Source organism: Rattus norvegicus, chromosome 1, assembly GCF_036323735.1.
Source record: "Rattus norvegicus strain BN/NHsdMcwi chromosome 1, GRCr8, whole genome shotgun sequence".
Classification (NCBI taxonomy): domain Eukaryota; kingdom Metazoa; phylum Chordata; class Mammalia; order Rodentia; family Muridae; genus Rattus; species Rattus norvegicus.
Genome location: NC_086019.1, coordinates 167,275,888 through 167,277,666, shown reverse-complemented (window position 1 = coordinate 167,277,666; position 1,779 = coordinate 167,275,888). Strand labels below are relative to the sequence as shown.

Sequence of the window (1,779 nt, the reverse complement as noted above, 5' to 3'; positions counted from 1 at the left end):
TCTAATTAAAGAATTAAATATCTTTGAATGATTCTTAATGCAGTCTTATTATTTACAAAGAAATTTTCCTGATGATTGATGAATTCATCTTTTTAAGGTATCATTAATTATGAAATAGAAGAAATGCTGTGAGAAAGAAGATCTTGAATGTGATAGAAACATTTTGACGAGTCCTTGTAAAAGATCAGTTACAATTTCTGACACAGAAACTCTCTAGGCTTGGTTACTGTGGTTACTGTTGATCTTGGATCCCTCCATTGCAGTCATCATGTCTTACTCCAACCTTACTAGCCCCTCATTTTTTCTGATTGGCCTCCCTGGCCTTGAGGCTGTGTATATCTGGCTCTCCATTCCTCTGTGTACCATGTATTTTGCCTCTCTGGCAGGGAATAGCTTGATCCTGTGGGTTGTAAAGTCAGAACCCTCCCTGCACCAGCCTATGTACTACTTTCTATCCATGCTTGCAGTTACTGACCTCGGCCTGTCTGCCTCCACGATGCCTACCATGCTCACTATCTACATGTTGGGTGTCAGCGAGGTGCCATTAGACATGTGCTTTGCACAGCTCTTTTTCATCCATACCTTTTCCATCATGGAGTCATCTGTGCTGCTGACCATGGCCTTTGACCGTGTTGTGGCCATCAGCAGACCCCTACACTATGCCACCATCCTCACCAACCCTCGGGTTGCAAGTTTGGGCGTGGTCATTTTGGTACGAAGCATTGGTCTCCACATCCCTGCCCCCATCATGCTGAAGAAGCTACCTTACTGCCAGAAGCATCATCTTTCTCACTCTTACTGCCTGCACCCAGATGTTATGAAGCTGGCCTGTACAGACACACAGATCAACAGTGCCTATGGCCTCTTTGTGGTTCTCTCCACACTGGGTGTGGACTCTCTGCTCATCGTTTTATCCTATGGGCTGATCCTCCACACAGTACTGTCAATCGCTTCCAAGACTGAGCGTCTCAAAGCCCTCAACACCTGTGTGTCCCATATCTGTTCTGTGCTGCTATTCTACACACCTATGATTGGCCTTTCTATGATCCACCGATTTGGCAAATGGGCTTCCCCCTGCAGCCGTGTGTTGCTCTCTTATCTTCACTTTCTCACCCCGCCAGTGCTCAACCCAGTTGTTTACACCATAAAAACCAAGCAGATCCGCCAAAGGATTTGGCGCATCTTCTGGTCTGGTGGAGGAAGCACTGGGCACATCCAGGGTCACTAAATCTTCTTCCTTGCGGATACAAACGTGGAGTGAGCTATAGTTTCTATTCTGCATATTAATTAAGATTCGTAAGGTAGACATTATAACCGAATATATGACTAAATAGGGACATTTGCAGGCATGTACATATACAGATAGTATTTGTATTAGAGTGCAGGATTTAAGAATAGAAAATAGAACTCTCTTCAGGATTGTAATATTTTTATATACAAGCATTTTGAAAATATATAAGATGTAATCTTTATAAGCACAATTACTTGTCCTTTTCGATGTACTTTCCTCACCATTAGTGCATTACCTTTAATGCATTCAGCACTTACTTAATGAAATATTGAAAGATTTACTTATGAAAGATTTAAAGGATAAATATTGTGTCTCTAAAAGAGACTTTTTATAAGCGTATGACAATTCAAACTTCAATGCTAGGCAGGCACAAGTCATTCTATTAACCCTTATTGATGTCACCAGTTTTTCTTATTAAATAGAAATTTCAAACGTGTAATAGCTATTGAATTAAACTGTTTTGTCACATTTTGAAAACCAGTGTTTTA

At 41.1% G+C, this 1,779-nt stretch overlaps 1 protein-coding gene across 1 annotated transcript; it reads left to right on the top strand.

Moving 5' to 3' along the window:
- The first annotated feature begins 268 nt into the window (after positions 1-268).
- On the top strand, positions 269-1,228 carry Or51af1 (olfactory receptor family 51 subfamily AF member 1). The gene has a single exon (NM_001000145.1). The coding sequence runs from the start codon at positions 269-271 to the stop codon at positions 1,226-1,228; it is 960 nt and encodes a 319-aa protein (NP_001000145.1).
- Positions 1,229-1,779: the final 551 nt, after the last annotated feature.